At 36.9% G+C, this 17,850-nt stretch overlaps 1 protein-coding gene across 2 annotated transcripts in view; it reads left to right on the top strand.

The window, feature by feature from the left end:
- The window catches only part of LOC127436649 (dedicator of cytokinesis protein 4-like), a 143,015-nt gene extending 126,058 nt beyond the window's left edge, over positions 1–16,957 (top strand). The window contains exons 44-52 of one of the 2 annotated variants that reach the window (XM_051690923.1): positions 605–724; positions 814–938; positions 2,078–2,198; positions 2,668–2,749; positions 4,806–4,912; positions 6,530–6,602; positions 7,014–7,109; positions 7,526–7,584; positions 13,042–16,957. In XM_051690923.1, the coding sequence (XP_051546883.1) occupies positions 605–724; positions 814–938; positions 2,078–2,198; positions 2,668–2,749; positions 4,806–4,912; positions 6,530–6,602; positions 7,014–7,109; positions 7,526–7,584; positions 13,042–13,461 (1,203 nt within the window). In that variant the 3' untranslated portion in view covers positions 13,462–16,957. The remainder of the gene's footprint in view (positions 1–604; positions 725–813; positions 939–2,077; positions 2,199–2,667; positions 2,750–4,805; positions 4,913–6,529; positions 6,603–7,013; positions 7,110–7,525; positions 7,585–13,041) is intronic. The other variant, XM_051690925.1, reaches the window with a different exon arrangement.
- Positions 16,958–17,850: the final 893 nt, after the last annotated feature.

Here is a 17,850-nt window from a genome sequence, read left to right as displayed (position 1 = left end):
TGTTTCTCTACTAACGTTTGGAATTGAATCGTAATGATTTAAAGAAGCTTGAATTCTGTAGTTCTCACTTCCTCCCTTCATACCCATGCTGCTTAGTAACCAGGAACTCTCCAGAGCCGAACATGTGATGCTGTTGTCTAGACATTAACCAAGGATATAAGCCAGTTACAAGCATGAAAGTGAACTTTTAAAGACTGAAGGGAGAAAATATTTTACTGATCATTAAATTATGAAGCAAGCTGCTTTAAAAACAACATGAAATCAAAATCAACCCTGCTTACTTTCTTTATAAAGGTTCCTGGGCTTGTTGTACACAATTTGTCAGAACAGTTTGTTTTTGATATCTCTGGTCAAAAAGTATTACTTTCTCTGCCTCTGAAACACCTTTTCTGTTCTGCTGATGTTACCAATGCCATGTGGGCAGTGAAAAATAAAATTAGCCAATAAAACCATAGCCTACTTTTTGCGGTCCAATCAAATCACCATAGATGAAATGAAGGCCTGCCTACTGAAAATGCTTTTCCACTTCACATTAAGCAAGTTAAATGCTTGTTGTTCATTCTGAAAATCAAGCTGTGAATATTGTTTAACGTTGCTCCTTTAGGCTCACATATTGGAGTTTGGTTTGGCTGTGCATGAGAAATTCGTACCTCAGGACATGAGGCCCCTGCATAAGAAACTGGTGGATCAGTTTCACCTAATGAAATCAAGCCTTGGCATACAGGTAAATATCCAGACTGCTAGGGTCACTTAGAACTAAACAATGTCTTCCTAAGCCACTCTTTGTGCGCTCATCTTTTTCGTGCTCTGAAGGAGTTTCCGGCATATGTGCGGGCCAGCCCGATCCACTTCACCAATGGAAGCCTTCATACTGGCAGGAACTCAGCGCCCAACATCATGAGTCCAGAGGGAGGTGCGCGTGTGGTGGCGCGACACAGGTGAGAGACTCTTTCAGGCCTCAGCCAATCAGGTGGAGGTAAACAAGAACAATCACAACAAAGACAAAAGTATCCAATAGCTCAGAATACATAAGTGCAACTGTTTAATAGGTCACCAAACTATTTTTCACCAAAGGTCTAAGCATTTTCCTAATTCAAAGCTATGTTTGCAACAAACACTAGCTCTGTTCCAAAACTTTGTGCGTTGCCTACTTAGGCAACATTTTGAGGCATCTTCCACTCACGCCTGTTGCAAGGCTGTTTCTGAAGGCATTGCGACAGGCTCATTGAAAATGTTATTCCAAGATGGTTGGTGGAGTTCAGAGAAATGTTGATTGTAAAAGAAAATGGTTAATTTGGAACTGGATAGAAAATCGTTACATATAAAAGAGAGCAACAGTGTCTTGGTTTTTTTTTTACCATTCATTTTTTACATAGGGATTTCATAAAATCCTTCATGAAAGCATTCTAAGCTGTTATCAAACCAACCAGCTCCGAGGTGAATAACAACATTGCAAACTTTTTTTTTTTTTTAAGCAAAAAAAATAATAAAAAATTTAAAATTGAAAATCAAACAAAAACGTTCTAAACTTTGTACTTAATGTCTTTAATTATGGAACTACAATCCCATGAAGCATTGCGAATGATGCAATCAAATAAAAAAATGGTAGAAAAATATATAACTGTTGATTTAAGGTTGTTGATTATAAATATAGAATCAATATATTTTAAGTTTATTGCAAAATATTCCGATAGATAAACATATAAAAGTCATTTGAGTGTGTAGGGTGAGCATTTCGATTGTGTCGTTCACAATGCATTATATGAGTGGGCAGTCTCTGCACAGCTCGTTTACTGCTCGTTTACTGTTATCTTGGTGTCATGCAAAAAGTCTCTGTTGGAATCTATTTCAAGTAGAAGCGCTATTTGTGTGGCTTAGTTAGGTCAATTGAAGCAATTAAAAAAACAGTGCAGACAAATTTGCAAAAGGCATTCGGTGTGAAGGCCCCTTACTACCTGGGAAGAAAGTTTAGATTCTGTGTCTTATAAGGTTCCCTTTCTTAAATGATAACCTAAGTATTCTAAGTGTATGTGTTTGTAATGTATGTGTATTTATGTGTGTGTGCGTGTGTTTTCAGTCCCCTAAGCTATCCAGCAGTCAACCGCTACTCTTCGTCATCGCTGTCATCACAGGCCTCCAATGAAGTGAGCAACATCACTGGCCAATCAGAGAGCTCCGACGAAGTCTTCAACATTCAGGTGAGCCCGCTGGTCCACTCAGAACACGCACGCACACACACACACACACACACTGAGCATCAATTCAGCCTGCCACATTTACTGCTAGTAAACGTGATTTAACATATCTCTATTCTCCCTCTCTCTCTCATCTTTTCCTAATCTCCCTCTTTCTTTCTTTTCTTCTTCTCTGCTTCTATTTCTCTTAATTTCCCCTCTTCTCTGTTTTCATCTGTCTCTTTTTCTCATCTCCACTTAATCTTAGTGTCTCTGTGCCTTTTTTCTCACTGTAAGAATGGGATTTGTATGTATAAATTACAGACTGGATAGACTACACTATTTAACTTTCCTTTTATCCCTGACCAAATGATTATCGAATAACCCTTATAAACCACCATTGCCAAAGCACAGAGAACAATAACGTTAACAATGTTTCACACATTTTATTTTTATTTTTTAAATTTTTTTTGGGTTTTCATTTTCTTTTCAGCCAAGTCCATCTACCTCAAGTCTCAGTTCCAATCACTCTGCCTCTCCGAACGTGACCAGCTCGGCTCCAACCAGTGCCAGAGGTGAGAAGAATCCGTCCCCTATCTGAGATCAGAGCTCAGAGCAGCTATTACAGGGGGTCATATCATGGAAAAAAGATTTTTCTTGTTATTTTGAAATATAACAGTGTGATGTACTGTGTGGAACGCAAAACTCCCCAAGTCCACCCAGACCGTTTACGGAAACTGCGCTGAAAAACGGCTTGTTCTTAAATGGCCTTGGGTGTAACGTCACAATCATGATAACATAATTAGCGTCAGGGTTGGGAATCAAAACTAGTTCCTTTTTTTCTTTTTTTTTTTTATTATTATTGAATGGAACACCCTGCTAAAATACTGTGAAATAATGCAAAGAAAATAAATAATAAGACAAGAACATCTTTCTAAAGATCAATAAAAATATATAGTGTGTGTATACCAGTGTAGTCTGATTCATTAAAAAATGACTCTTATAAGCCAGTTCTTTTAATGCATTGGTCAACAAGATTTTTGGTTATTGGGCTTCCTCAAAAGTATGAATCATTAATAGACTTGTTAAAGAACTCAAATCTTTAAGGGGAATCTGAATCGTAACCAGAATTGTTAAATGTCACATGCTCAGAAGTTAGCCAGTCATAACAGATGTGACATCATTTACATTTAGAAGTGAGGGTTTCCACAGATCTTTGAAAGTTATTAAATAGTCTTAAATTCACACAAATTTAAGGCTGTGTGATGTCTAAAATATCTTAAATTCTTCAGAAAATTCTTTCTGTCTATTTCTTTCTCTCTGAATGTAGCGTTGGAAAGTCAGATTCATCTTAATGTATTGGTTCGTTCGGACAGTTAATGTAAATTCATGCAAAAGATTAATAAAAAAAATTAAGAATGTATATTATGAAAATGTATATTGCTACTTATAAATAGATGAAATTAAAAATTATTCTCCCATGTACTCTTTTACTGTAAAACTGTTAGTGGGACTATTTGAACAAATGTTTTAATTTTATTTTTTGCATTAAACAGTTTTATTTGCAACGATTGCAATTTGGCCCAAATTATGGTCTTGAGGGGAAAACAATCACCCTTTTGAGACATCTGAATTTATTAATGGTCATCAAAAGGCTAAAAATATGAGGATTTTATTTGTATTTATTTTTTGCCTCGCCCAGCCCAACTTACTGTATTGATCTTGCTGTTTAATTACTATTTTTGCTGTTTTGTTTTGTTACGTAAATGGCCTTAAACTCTTTTTAATACGATGTTAAAAATCTTAATGTCTTAAATTTCATTCTCTTAAACCTGCAGATACCATGGAAGTATTAAAGGTGGATTAGCAAAACCTGCCTGTTTAATTGTAAGGTTAAGAGGGAGGGTGTACAATGGGCACGTAAAACTAAATTATAACTGTTTTTGGTACAAGGAGCCTTAACATTATAAGTGAACTTGAGGGGAAAGAAAATGCTATGAAAGTGTAAAATATGGCCAATTTACCGTTCTACGGGTTATAGAATTGCATTGTCCTCATATACAGCAGTCCACTCTTCCCTGGCCTCTTATCTCTCTCCATTCAGCATCTGTTTACCTGTGGACAAAGATCATAAAAGCAGAAATATGTATGGAGACATTTATGTAATCTTATAGTCTTCCCTTGGCAGCCCTCCCTGCCTCCATTGAGACCCCCATAAACCACCAGCAGACAGTGAACACTTATGGAGAATTACAGACAGCGTAAAATGCTACTTGCAGAACTCTAGTCTACTGATGACTATCACGAGGGGCCGCAGGGGAGACATGGCCCTCTGTCCTGTGCTGGAGGACAAATTGTGGATGGAAGTCAGTGTTTCAAACAGGTCTAGGCCGCTCCATGCATCTGGGAATCTATCTCTTTTTGCAAAATTGCTGTCTGTCACCCTAGCCACACAATTCTCTCCCTAGCAGGTGGGAGAGACAAGGAGGATGCCTTTATTTCATGTGCTGCCTGGTTAGCAAAGAAATTAGACCAAGATCTATGTCCTTTTGTGACTGTCTATGTGTGTGCAAACATGTGTCGGTGTGTTAGTAATAGCACACCATGTCTACACCTCCTCACCCCTCACAGGTTCACCGCAGTTGTCAGATAAACACAAACATTCCCGAGAGAACTGCCTCTCACCCCGAGAGAGACCCTGCAGTGCCATATATCCAAACCCCCTGGATCCTACACAGGTACGCAGACAATACTAGTTAAGCTACAGGAATGTTTTATAGATGAGTAATATGCTATATATGATATATGTGTGTTTTGATTTAAATTGTGTCTTGGAAGACGTGTGTATGATTTGCATTTACCATATTTTTTTTTTTAAATGACTTGAGAGCAAAATTTAAGAAGCTTTCATAATCAGGTAATTCTCACTGTCACTAAACCTGTCAAGAAAATGTCCTGGTCATTTTCAACTCCAAAACAGTGCAGAAAAAATATGTGAAATTGTATTGTGCAGAAAATAAGGCCTTAAAGATTTTTTACTGTGACATTATTTTCAGGACCTTAAAGCACACCCAATTACCACCCAATTCTTTTTACAGTAACATGTCAGGACGTTTAACTTCTCATTACCGTAGCTCTTTTCTTTTTTTTTAAATAGTTCAAATAAAAGGCAGAATTAAGAGTATTACTATGATGTATAAATACTTTACAATAACTAAAAAAAATCCACATCTCTCTCCCCAAATTGCAAAACAGATTTGGGGGACAAAACGTGCGCAACCATCATAAAAACGAATGCTCCCCCAAAATAGGTTTCATTTTCCATATGCAAAATGTGATTTATAGTGTTGTCAGTCGATTCATATAACTAATAACATGATTTTTTATAGTTAATCTGCAATTAATCAAAGATTTTAAAAGTGCAGAAATTTGAATAATATACTTATTTTTCTGTAAAAATGCATTAGTTCCTTCTTAGAAAAGAAAAAGAAACAATATGTAACAAATAATGTTTTTGTTAACATTTTCCAAACAAAGCATTCCACAGTATAAAGAAAGAAATGCACTAAAATAGCTCCAATTCAAGTAACATTAAACGTTTCCTAAAGTCTAAGTAGGAGGTTGACTAATTGAAATATCTAGTCCCCATAGTTTGCATTTTCATTGCAATGGGCTTTAAATCCCTTAAGCCCTCATCTTATTAATAGCGGCTTATCCACTATTTCTGTCTTTGAACTCCACATGAAAAGCGCTTGCAGAAAACATCATGTTTTGCTTTTAGCGCTGGCACTGTCCATTGTCTGGAATGTGGCACCAGGGAAATGCTGATGCTTTACCATCTGGGTTTGTTTTGCACAAAAAACTAGAGTTCAGAGGTTTGTGTGTGTGCATCAGTGTTATGACCCCAGACACAGTGCAAAGGTGCATGCGTTAACACATTAATTTTGACAGCTCTAATAATTTATTAGTGCTTACTTTTAATTTTGGAGTAGCATAAGACCAGGACATTTTCTTGGCAGGCTTCATCAGAATCACCCAACATTTTTGTAATTTTGTTTAATTTATTATGACAGTCATAGCTGTTACCAAGGTAATAATCTCACAATTTTATTGTAGTAACTGGAGTAATGATGGTATTTTGGCATCAACCATAGTTACTACAGTAAATATTTTAGGGACCAGTCTCTCTGGTAAAAATATATGTATAGAAATATACTTCTACTCAGTCATATAATTGTCGACACAGCATATTTAGAATTTTAAATGTTGTATAGTATTATCAGACATACTGAGATGCTTTTACAACAGTGCCACAAAAAACGTCCACATTTATCTGACGTAAAACTCTTTCACAGAGGCCTGTTCCTCACACAGCGGGCGACGCATTCTTACCACGCAGTGATCCAAACATCTCCACCCCCGATAAAGGTGAGCGATTTATCTGTGCATGTGAACGTATGAGTCTTCAGGACTCACTCGCGCTGAATCTGTCAACCTGCCGTGAAGAGGGTGGTCTGAAAGAGACAGGGGTCTCGTGGTCAGCTCAACAGATCTGATGCTAGCTGACAGACCGCCACTCTTGTGTGCTGTGTGTGACATCAACTGTGTGTGTGCCATGTGTTTTGACAGCTGTGACTGCGAGTCACTGAGGTGGTGTGCAAACGGTCTCACGATTATTACGATAATAGATGGGGAGAATTTGAGTAGACAGGAATTTAAGCAAATGTTATCTTTTCTGTTTTCTTTTTTGTTCTTTTAATCAAATGTGCCCTCTTGGGCATTATGTTATGAACTTGAGTTGACTGGATGTTCCTGAAATGCATGTTTTGTGTGTAAAAGTGGTCAAGCCTGCAGCTAGTAGCTGGAGTCTAGACACATCGCTCTCTGATTTAAACGGAAAGTGCCCCCCTGTCCCTCCTAGGCCACCATACACAGGTAAAAGAGAAATCCGCTGCGGCTGATCCCTTAGACTCACATAGATGTTTTCAAAGCCTTTTAACTCAAGTCTTCTGCTCCTATGTCTGGATTTCTCACTCGTCTTAACTACTACATCTCTCAATATCATGATGGCCGCCAGTCGCAGACATCAGTGGGAATCTAAGCTATTCTTGGCTACTTATGTGTACTGAGGAAAATATACTCTTACAGCGGGATTCTCTCCAAATGCTGTCGATTTAATCCTACTTGATGAGCTTTCTCAAAGCATTTCTGACTTTAATCTGCATGATATGTCTATAACTTAATTAAAACCTTCAAACTGAAGAGTAAAACTGCATCATTGCTGCTATCTTTATCATATGGTCTCAAGCCCCTGTATCAAGTGGAGATTGTCTTTTTGTGTCCCTTAATAGGGTCTCCAGCCAAGACAAGATCGCAGTCCCCTGTGATGACATCACGCTCCCCTCAAAAGGTATGACCTTTTCTTGCTGTGTAGGGTGTTTTTGTGAATTGACCTTTGATGTATTTGCTGGTGTGGATGTTTACTGTCTAGGGGCTCAATCCAGGGCATCTAAACTGGGTCAGTCTCTTGTCAACCCAAATGGGCTCACGATTAGTGGGAAAGACACTGTGTTTGTGTGCTCATGCCAGACCTTACAAGAGGTTTCCAATTCGGCTGGCACTTGTGCATGACAGCGATCCAAAGCAGACCCCTTCAGAATCCACTAACCCATCTAAAACCGTTCCATCTCAACGGTGTTATACACATATTACTACAAGATTATATGTATTAGACATTATACAACAGTTAGTTCCGGACCTCGAATCTGATTGGTCGAGCGGCGTTCCAAGAGTGCTGGGACACTTCACTATTCGTATCACTCCACTTCTCTGTACGTGGCTCTCCTAAATAGTGGTGGGGATTTTGATTCATCATTCATTTCGATTTTGTTCACTGATTAGTTCTGTGACCATTTCTGGGGATTCTGCAAATTTACTCCAGTAGGTGGCGACAAATAAGTGTCTTATGTTATTTGTGCGTTGTTCAATCATTGAATCAACTGATTCGTTAAAAAAATTTCTTTTTTTTTAGATTTGGTTAGGAACGAAACGCCACTAGTTCCAGACCAGAGTATGAGAGAAGTGCAGACAGCGGAGTTGTGCTTGATGATTATTTTGAAACTATTTTTGCTGGTGGAAAAGAAACTGGCCATTTCTTTGTCTGAAACATAATTTTTGTATTATTATTATTATATTATATACAGCTTGTTCGGCTGTCGTATAAAAGCAATGTCGCCACTCAAGTTTTGCTTGAGATTTTAAAATCTAGTTTGCATGTAAAATAGGACTCAACAGCCTAACAGGGCACAGTAACCAAAAAGGCTCACCAAACCTTGAAAAAGGTCAGAGCTGCAATTATCAACCCTTCCTTTATAACTTATCTGCATTCAAGTGAAGTAATTCAGGTTTTAAACAAAAAGCCTTTTTTCTTTTTTTTTCTTTTTTTTTTCCATTCAGCGCTGCACACAACTGGAGTGCCGCTCTGATGGATTCTCAGAAACCTGTACTCTTCACCTCCTCTTTTCATGCTGTTTCTATTGCCGATAATTACATTCCTCGCCGTTTCCTTGAGTTCTCGTCCCACTCCACATATCGATTTGTACCCTGGTATTCTGCAAAGCACATAGACCTGCTAATCACCCTTTAAACCTTTGGCCAAGCACCCAACTCCTTGTGAAAAGAAAGGAAAACTCTCCACATCTAGTGGGGTCAGTGGATTGGAAAGGGACAGTGAGACCTGCTTGACCATCTTGAGCTATATGACATACCACACACAATATATAAATATATATACTGTAGTGTTCACTGTCAAAATGACAGACAAGTCATACATAAACTGCAGTCATAGATTGTGAACCCTGCTGACAAGACCAGCTTTGACTAGTACACATTTCCATTGAAGTCTAAGCTGTTTATGCTGGTTCATTTTTTTTTTTTTTTTTTTTTTGTCCAGATCTATTAAGTTATTCAAAAATACATTAGATGCATTTCACATAAAACAATTACTTGAATATAACTCTACTATAATGACAATTTAGTCCATTTCTGAGTTCAATTTATTTACCTCTTTTTATTTATTACCTCTTATGCATGCATTCAATCAACAGCTACTCATACTTTATACAATAATGTTTAATTAGACCTAAATAGATAAATTAATTATGGGGGCATTTTTGTCCCTATATTTTATATATCAGGTGCATTTTTGTCACTTTCAGTGCCCTGAGGCCCCCTTAATTTCTTGACCTAAAGTGGTGTAATAACCAAATAATAATAATAATAATAATAATAAGCATTTAAACAAATTTGTTTTAAAATATTATGAATATAAAAAAATAAGATGGAAAAAAAAAAAAATTCAAATCAAAGTCTGGTGGTGTAACCATCATGTGACAAAAAATAAAACCTTAAAACAGGAAAGACCCATTTAGACCTTCATGGCTGATAGTAGTTTATAAAAAAACAAAAAAACTTCTGATATTTAGACAATTTTTATATAAAGCCATATTTTGCTCAGGTCAAATGGAGTAACCCTAAAAAACGTCTTTTATTTAAAAAAAAACAATTAATTTCTTTGAAAAAATGTTTGAAAATGTTTGAAATGACTGATTACGTTTTGTACACTCACATGTATTCAAGGAGCATGGAAAGTATTTTAATTCCCTTTATTTGATGGTTACACCACTTGATCAGTATTCAGTATTTTGTAGAAAATGCTATAAATGTTTTTTTTGAAAATGTATGAAACTGACATGAAGTCTCAAGTCTCGTTTATTTATAAAGCACTTTCAAACTACACTGTAGCACCAAAGTGCTGTGCATTGAAAATAAAATATAAAAACAACTATAAACACATCACACAATAACCAAACAGTAGGAAATGAAAACAAGCATAAAAAAGACAACACCCAGAGTCCATCAAGTATTAAAAGCCAATGAAAACAAAAAGATTTTAAACACAATTTAAAAATAGAAATAGAAGGATCTAATCTCAAGAGGAAGACCATTCCACAACCTGGGGCCAGCAACTGAAAAGCCCGATCCCCTTTGAGCTTTAAGCTCGATCTGGGAACAGTCAGTAGTAATTGATTGGCAGATCTTAATGATCTGCATGAATAATGCAAATGTATAAGCTCAGTGAGATAACCAGGGGCCATACCATGAACCACTTTAAAAACAAATAACAGGACCTTGTATTGAATTCTATACTGTACTGGTAACCAATGTAGTGAAGCCAATACCAGTGAAACCTTAGTATTTGTGAGCAGCCTAGCAGCTGCATTTTGGACTAGCTGCAAATGTGACTTAGAAGACTGTCTAGTCCCCAAGTAAAGGGCATTGCAGTAGTCGAGGTGGGAAGAGATAAAAGCATGTACAACTTTCTCCAGATAACTGAATGATAAAATTGATTTCATTTTGGCAATGGCTCATAGATGGTAAAAACAACTTTTCACAACAGCCTTAATCTTAATCAAATTTTAGTGCTGAATCAAAACAACACCCAGATTCTTCACTTGGCTTTGCAGATTAGCGGCCCATGGCCCTAAGCCATTGGTAATATCTACACCACATACATTAGATCCAAAGATAATGACCTCTGTTTTCTTCTCATTTAACTGGAGAAGATTTTGACCCAGCCAACCTTTAACCTCTTCTAAACATAGCAATAAATTAAAAGAACTATTCACTCCAGGCTGCAGGGGGAGACATATTTGAGTATCATCTGCATAGAGGTGGTAAGAGATACCATATTTCTTAAAAAAATCATATCACATGAACACGAAGATTACATTTCTATGAACTTGACACTTGTTTTAGACCAGATTAGAATAGAAAAAAGAATTAGAATTATTATCACCTCTGACAACCTTTTTTTTTTTTTTTTTTGTCAGTGACCCTTATATCAAGTCATTTTACTCAGTGGCCATTTTGGTAACATCCCTGAGCAGCTATTTTTATGTAGGTAATGGGTATGGAAGTACAGCTCCTATCTACTTTCCGCGGAAAGATGGAAATCTCCAAAACCGCTGATTAAAGGAATATTCCGGGTTCAATACAAGTTAAGCTCAATTGACAGCATTTGTGTCAATATATTGATTCATTTACCACAAAAAAAAAAAAAAAAAAACTTCTTTAAAAAAAATTGTAAAAAAAAAGCAAAAATCTGGGTTGCAGTGAGGCACTTACAATGGAAGTTAATGGGGGCCAATTTTTTAACGTTAAAATACTTTTTCAAAAGTAAAGCCACAAGACAAACAATATGTGTAAACATGATTTTAATGTGATAAAATCACTTACTAACCTTTTCTGTGTAAAGTTATAACAATTTTACAATTTCGTTGCCATGGCGATGTAATGTCAACAAACCTTAAAACTCTAAAATGACTGTAAAAATTACAATTTAAACAACTTTACAGCTCAAATATTACATGAGTTTTAACAGAAGAATTAATGTAAGTGATTTTATAAAATTATAAGCTTATTTACCCCTTTAAACCCTCCAGAAAATGGCCCCATTCATTGCCATTGTATGGGGCCGCTGAGCCACCATTTAAGCGCTCAGCGGTTAAGGCTCTGGGTTTCTGATCAGAAGGTTGGGGGTTCAAGCCCCAGCACCGCCAAGATGCCACTGTTGGGCCCTTGAGCAAGGCCCTTGACCGTATCTGCTCCAGGGGCGCCGTATCATGGCTGACCCTGCTCTCTGACCCCAGCATAGCTGGGATATGTGAAAAAAAAAGAATTTCACTGTATATGTGCAAATGTATAATGTGTGATAAATAAAATTAAAAATTAATTAATTAATTAATTAATTAAAATTAAATTAACTAATTAAAATTAAATGTAAGTGCCTCAATGTAAAGCTTTTTTTTTTTTACAAAATTAATTTTTGTTGTAATCATCATCATGCCACAAATGCTGTTGATTGAGATTAACTTGTATTCAACCCGGAATATTCCTTTTAAGCTAACGTTTCAAAAACATTCAGTTTTCAAATCAAAACAATAAAATTGATCATAATAAATCTGATCCTTATAAACATTTTATCTCAGACTGGTCCAGCTAATACACATATTCTGTACACTCTATAGCAAAAAAGTGATTGGCTCTTTTAACTGAAATGTGGGACTTCCATTCCATTCCATATTGACCTTTTTCTTTCTAGTGAAACAAGTTGACCAAGTCTTGCTGGTGAAGTCTTCCTGTTGGGGACGCCAGCATTCAAAACGCAATTTTGTTTTTTTGTTTTTTTTTTTTAAGAAGGAAAATAGAGGCCTTTAGTATGTTTTTTTTTTTTTTTTTTTTAAAGCAATCTCTAGTTGCACCATTCTAAAGTGTGTATATTGTGTTTTTAATTGCTTTTTGTAGATTAATTATTCCAGCAGAAAGTTTTAGTTTGAAGTCCTCTCCAGAGTGCAATCAGACTAAATACGCTTTATTCAGTGAAATGAAATCTTCGAAAAAGCTGCAGTCTTAGTTGCAGATTTAATTGCTTAGAAATTAGGTTCATAATTAAAAGAGACCGTTTTGCCTCAAAAGAATAGAGCCGAAATGGCGTAATGTTGTAGCTTGACCAGTGCTCAGATCAGCTTGATGAGGTGGAAAGTTGCCTTTGTTGTATTTGATAGTTACCTTCACTGTTACATTTTGATTCTTCTCAAAAGACTTTGCATCAAAAATTCTGAATAGGAATTTTAAATGACTTATAATTCGGTGTGTTGAGAAATCGTTCAGCGCAATACGGTTTGCAAAATCTGCCAGACAAAATTATAAAATTATGCATAAACTACCCAACTACAGTACAAGCTTAATGCTCACTTTCTCTCTCTCTCTCTCTCTCTCTCTCCCTGTGTATTTCTTATATTTGCAGAGTGCGGTGCCCCCGTTTACCCCCTCACCCACAGAATTCCAGTCTTCAGGGCTGGTGTCAAACTCGCCGGTGCTTTCGGGAAGCTACAGTAGTGGCATCTCCTCTCTCAGTCGCTGCAGTGTCTCTGAGGCCTCAGGTACCGAGACAACGCCCGCAGACCATGCCCTCCCAAACTCTGCCTCCAGTGGCTCAGATGAGCTCTTTCGACGGGAGAACAAGACACCGCCTCCTTACAGCATCCACGAGCGAAACCCCCGCAGGCAGGTGCCACTTCCCCCAAGCCTGGCGATTCACACAAATATCGACGCACCGCCCATTCCACCGAAACCCCAACAGATTCGAAGGCAACACACTGAACCACGTCGACCCGACCAGTTTCCCAGACCCAGACCAATTCCGAGGAAAGTCTCGCAGCTCTAATGTTGCACCCCGAACACCAATCCTACCATTTGCACTTTCACATTAAAAGGGATAGTTCACTCAAAAATAAAGATTTTTACATTTACTCACCCTCATGTCATTCCAAACCTGAATTACTTTTTTATATGGATCACAAAAGGAGATGTTGGGCAGAATGTCAGCCCCAGTCACTTTTATTGTATGGAGGAAAAAAAGATGCAGTGAATGTGAATGGTGACTGGGGCTTTACTGTACATCTCGTGTTCATATGGGTTAGGAAGAACATGAGAGTTAGTAAATGATGACAGATTTTTCTTTTTTGCATGAACTATCTCTTTAATCTCTCTGGGTTTACAAATCCAAACTCCCAGTTTAATGTAACAATTTTTTTATTATTTTTGTTAAATATGTGTATAAATATATTTAGAGTGAGAGAGAGGATAAAGGGGTATGACTGCATTTTTATGCACTTTTTAGGTATTAATTGTAGGTTCACTTGTCAGATATCTTAAGCCTCTGAATTAACTCTAAAACATGGTATTTTAAAAGATTTTTCATATATTTATCAATGCTAATATGTGTAATAGTGGTTGATACTAGACAAAGTTTTGCCTTAAGATTTAAAAACTGTCTTTTAATCAATGGTTAATGCACAATCTAAACTTAAAGTACTTTGTACTTTATATATAGCCAAATGGTGCTAGAATTCATCTACATTAATGTCAGCACTGAATATTTTCCCAGAATCGTTTTTTCTTTGGAATTAGGTTGCTGCTTTTGTAAAAAAAATAATTTCACCATGGTCTCTGTTGTCATTTCTAAAAATCCACGGGTCTCTCAAAGGTTAGACAAATCAGTACAATTTCACAGTTTAAACTCTGCCATCCTTGCTAATGTGAAAATGCTTTAAAAATAAGTTTAATCAAGAGTTGTATCTCCCTCCCGTCTTTCCAATTGGAGTGGGCAGAGCAATGCATGCTCATTAAATCCAGTAAGCATTGACGGTTGGGGGCTGTATGTGGTCGGAGTGAGTCCTAGCTAGAGTTTGCGCATGGAGCGCCTTTGCCCACACAGTGTAAATGCAGATGGACTTTCGAGGAGTTCTGCCAAGTGTCGTGCCAAAGGAACAAGTGGGCTGTAAGGAAATGGATGTCCTGAACTCGAAGATGCTCTTTTAGGATGCAAATTGAGTGTTAGACATTCACTGTAATAGACTCCACTGTAAAAACTTGCGGAGCGACTACTTTATGGCACTGAATTGCTGCTGGATGTCTAGGAAGGGTACAGCCCAAAAAAAGAGCTTGAAATTAAAGGTAATTTATCTGCCCACAGATATTACAGAGATTTAACCTGCCATTGGATAATAAGGGCTCACATTCATGTTCACACTGAATCCGAATTGCATTCCAATACAAAACTGGATTGGCACATCTGGAAAGTCCTCTTCCTTTGATCTAATTTACTAGTAAGAATTTTAGTAGCAGATTTTTAATGATGATTATACATTTTCGCATATGCCTTAACATGCATAGATGCTTTTGTAGACATGTTTACACTGCTCAAATTCGTAGTGTAAAATTTGCAAAAAGCACTAATGAATGTTGGTGCATTATGCATGAGAATTTAATTTGTTGTCTGAATGTTGCCAAGTTAATTATACAGGTTTTTTTTTTTTTTTTTTTTTTTTTTTTTTAAGGCCCTGTAAAGTAAATAATAGACCTTATTCATGCTAGTGCCATCTTTGATTTTTAATGGGAATGACAACGAGGCTGTGAGGGACTGTCTTCAATGGCACGAACAGTATAAAGCTCCTAGATCAGGGGTTCTCAACGGGGGGGCGTTGAGAGCAAATTAGTAGAGAGGAGGGCGTTTATCAGTCAATCAAATCTATCGTCAAGTTCCTCCTTGAATTAAAACGGTTATCTACACTTTGAGGATATCAGTTGGTTCTCGATTATACGGGTTGGTACGCATTCATACCGCGGTTCATCTGATTTTGAAGTCTAGCGGCGCATCTGAACTATCTGGTTTAGCAGCGTCAAATAAACAGGCGGAGGCACAACCTCGGCTAATGCACCTGTATGGCTCTGTAGATGGATACGGCTCAATGGACAGAGCAGCACGAGCGAAAAGCTCTTAAAACTCGAGCTCTTAAACTCAAAGCTTTGCGAGTATCAGTGAGAAGCAAGGCGCGAAGCGTAAACCATTTGAATTCGGCACAGAATTCTACATCACCACCCTTGAATTTACTATAGTAACACTAACTGTACTTTAGGCAGAAATAGATTGATAATAAATATTATCATATCACTACTTCAGCTGAATTAAATTTGTCATAGGCTACATTAGGGGAGTGAGGGAATATAATACATTTTTGTTACAACTTATAAATATTTATATTTTTTATTTATTGTTTTTAGATGTATTTAGAGTAGCTCTACTTTTTATAATTACAAAAATGCCATAGTTTGTTTTATAGAAATCATGTTACATCTAAACATTGTAGTGAAACAGATCCATGCTTCCATGTGTTTACTATGGTCTTGTTACAAATCACTGTTAAAACTATAAAAATAAATAATTAATGAATAAATTAAAATTTTCAAAAAGGCAAATGTAAAATATATTAACTATCACTTTTATTATTAGTTTCTGTCTTCGCATTTTCATTTTATAGCCCCCAGATGTAGCCCTCCATCTGCTTGAATTCAAGAAACGCAACGTTTGGTCTCACATTCATGATGCGTAAGCCTGCTGAACTTAATAAAACTTTAAATGTATGCAATGCAATGAAGTTGCATTGAGCAAATTAAGCAAATAACACATTGGGGGGGGTGGTAAGGGAATGAAGTAGGGGGGTGTTCATCAAAAAAAGGTTGAGAACCACTGTTCTAGATCACATCTGTTTTTCCACAACTCACTGTCTGGAGCTCTTTGTATACTGAATGTTATTTTATCAATGTTTTGTCCATGGAACGATCCAAAAACACTTTAAACTGCAGTACAGCCAATTGAAGTGAAGTCTATCCTTCACAGTTGTCATTCCCATTTAAAATCAAAGATGGTGCTGATGTGAAAAAGGTCTATGGTGAATATATAAAAGGAGCGAGATCAGCTATTTTTTGCATAAAAAAAAAAAAAAATGTGATCAGATAACTCGATTTGTCAAATTAACGTAAGTATTTTTATTTTCACCTTTTTTATGATTGCGAGTTGAGAGACTGATTTGTTGCAAATGCCGAATGAAGACATTCATAAAAATCAATACTTAAGTTCAGAACTGTAAATGAACTAACAAGATTGTTGTAATTATGCCAAATGCAATATCTTGTCTATTGTAAATACTGTGTTTTTAACAGAAAAAAAGTGTAGCTATAGCAAATTTACAGCTTTGAATGTTTGAACAGCAAATTAAGATGATAAATGTCAAATATTTATGTATTTTGTAAGCGTAGAGAAAATGAGGTCGAACACATTTACATTCTAATGACTTTCTGTCTAATAAACGTTTCCAACAAGCACATTTTGATGCAAGAGTTCTTTACATTCTTTCTCAAAAGGTTAACACACCTATATAGAACCAATTATCTTTTATTCAGTGCAATAACATGCAAGTTAACAGACTGAATGTGTAATGCTGGTAGAAACCAACCAAGAAGTACAGTGCTGTGGAAAAGTATTTGCCCCCATATTGATTTCTTCTATTTTTGTGTGTTTTTCACACTAAATTGTTTAGATCTTCAAACGAGATATAACATAAAACAAAGGCAACCTGAGTAAACACTAAATACATTTTTCAAATATATATATTTACACCTATATCACCCATGTGAAAAACTACCTGCCCCCTTAAACTTAATAGCTGGTTGTGCCACCTTTAGCAGAAACGGCTGCAACCAAATGCTTCCGATAACTGGAGATCAGTCATTCACAATGCTGTGGTGGAATTTAAGCCCACTCTTCTTTGCAGAACTGCTTTTGTTCAGCCACATTGGAGGGTTTTGGAGCATGAGCTGCCCGTTTAAGGTCCTGCCACAGCATCTTAGACTTTGACTAGGCCACTCCAAAACTTTAATATAGCTTCTTTTGAGCCATTCAGAGGTGGACTCGCTCCTGTGCTTTGGATAATTGTCTTGCTGCATAATCCAGTTACGCTTGAGCTTCAACTCATGGACTGATGACCGGACGTTCTCCTTTAGGATTTTCTGGTAAAGAGCAGAATTCATGTTTCCCTCAATTATTGCAAGTTGCCCTGGCTCTGAAGCAGCAAAGCATCCCCACACCATCACACTACCACCACCATGCTTGACCGTAGGTCTGATGTTCTTTTTGTGGAATTCTGTGTTTGATTTACGCCAGATGTAACGGGACACCTGTCTTCCAAACAGTTCCACTTTCGACTCATCAGTC

Source organism: Myxocyprinus asiaticus, chromosome 47 (genome assembly GCF_019703515.2).
Source record: "Myxocyprinus asiaticus isolate MX2 ecotype Aquarium Trade chromosome 47, UBuf_Myxa_2, whole genome shotgun sequence".
Lineage (NCBI taxonomy): Eukaryota > Metazoa > Chordata > Actinopteri > Cypriniformes > Catostomidae > Myxocyprinus > Myxocyprinus asiaticus.
Note: the sequence above shows the minus strand (reverse complement) of the source record. Positions and strands in the feature narration are given on the sequence as shown.